Raw genomic sequence first — 1,566 nt, 5'->3', positions numbered from 1 at the left:
ATCCGAACCCTCAGCAGGAGCGCCACCGCACTCCCAAGCGGCGCACTGTAGCAGTGCGCCAGCGGGCCGGCCCCACACAGACCTTTTCTAAGCTATAGTTTCAACTTCTTACCTTCCTTGATCTGCTGTGCATTTATTTTCCCTGCCCTTCATGCATAGACGTGAAAACCAAACTATTCATTAACTCACTCATTCATCCATTCAACTATCAGTGACCACCTGCAACTTGCTACATATTTGACTAAATGTGGGGAAATCAAAGTTAGACAAGGCCGCTGTGTAATGCCTGTTGGAGATGGAAGAGAAATCCAGCAGACTACGAATGAGAGAATCAGCCTACAGAATGAGACAACTCAAGTGGTCACAACAAGTGCTGGGGACATCTTGAAGAAGACAACTGTGACAGAGGGTGACATTTTCCCTACCTTTTCTGCAAGCCAGCCAAGATGCCTGATCTCTCGGCTCCCAGCAATGCCTGTTTTCCCCAGCTGCTCCCTGACCTCGGCAATCGCTCGGGTCAGCAGGTCACTCACATTGGAATGGATGGCACTGAACCAGGCCTGGGCGGTGGCTGAGTCCTTGCTCCTTAGGATCACTGTGTGCTTTGCATCTGGAGAGTGGATTTCCAGCTGCCTAGAGAAGCAAAGAGAGAAGTGTTAGAAGTTTCCCCAGCAGATCCTGCTTCCTTAAGAGGTGGGTCACAAACGTGAGTTCCTTACTCTGACTCTTAGACTTTGTGTTTTTCATGGTTTACTTCAATGGCATTCATCCGTTCATGCATTCATTCATCCACAAATATTTATTGAGTGCCTGCATTTATTGGTCTCCATGCTGGGGACATGTCAGTGTGACCACCAAATCAACTGAACTAAGGATGGCTGGTTTTCTTGTTATCCAGCTGATTGGCTTATCAGTAATATCATATCAAGACTTCCAAACTGTGAGCTGATACTAATTTGTCTTACTTCTCAGTCCATGGAGGATTTTAATAATATACTCACCTCCCTGCTGCTGGCAGGAAGTAGATTGAAATATCCAGCCACATGCTTTCTCCTACTGCTCAGTGTTAATCAATTGAGAATATTTTAGAATAAAAAACAACTAAACTTTGCACTTTTCAGATAAATGGGCAGTAAATATAGGGCGAGTTTGCCTTCCCTCCCAAAGTTCTTAATTCTGCATAGCAGAACACAAACGAGGATTCTCAAAAAGCAGTAATGAGATCTCAACTTGCTTTTCAAATTATTCTATCAATACCTATTATTCTAGGGATTTAAAACACTCATGTACTCACTCATAAGTGGGAGCTAAAAAATAAACAAAGAAAAAAGAAAGAAAGAAGGAAAGAAACGACATCAGTTAACAGTAATTCACTGAACTTTCAAAAGGAGAGAAAAGAACTGAGGCCATCAGCAAAGGAGAAGGGGAGGTAGGATTAGTGAGAAATTGATAAAGGGCCACAAAATATGATTACATTGTGTAATGTTGAATATACTAATTATCCCGATTTGAGCATCACATATTGCACACAGGTATTGATATTCAATGCTGTACCCCACAGATACG

General features: G+C 42.9%; 1 protein-coding gene across 1 annotated transcript in view; it reads right to left on the bottom strand.

Moving 5' to 3' along the window:
• The window catches only part of SNTB1 (syntrophin, beta 1 (dystrophin-associated protein A1, 59kDa, basic component 1)), a gene marked incomplete at its 5' end in the record, with an annotated part of 102,994 nt that extends 102,361 nt beyond the window's left edge, over nt 1-633 (bottom strand). Inside the window, one exon of the mRNA XM_008579622.1 lies at nt 426-633. Coding sequence (XP_008577844.1) covers nt 426-633 — 208 coding nt within the window. The remainder of the gene's footprint in view (nt 1-425) is intronic.
• Between the last annotated feature and the right edge of the window lie 933 nt (nt 634-1,566).

The sequence above is a fragment of the Galeopterus variegatus genome, unplaced genomic scaffold (assembly GCF_000696425.1).
Source record: "Galeopterus variegatus unplaced genomic scaffold, G_variegatus-3.0.2 Scaffold1931, whole genome shotgun sequence".
In the NCBI taxonomy this organism is placed as follows: domain Eukaryota; kingdom Metazoa; phylum Chordata; class Mammalia; order Dermoptera; family Cynocephalidae; genus Galeopterus; species Galeopterus variegatus.
Note: the sequence above shows the minus strand (reverse complement) of the source record. Positions and strands in the feature narration are given on the sequence as shown.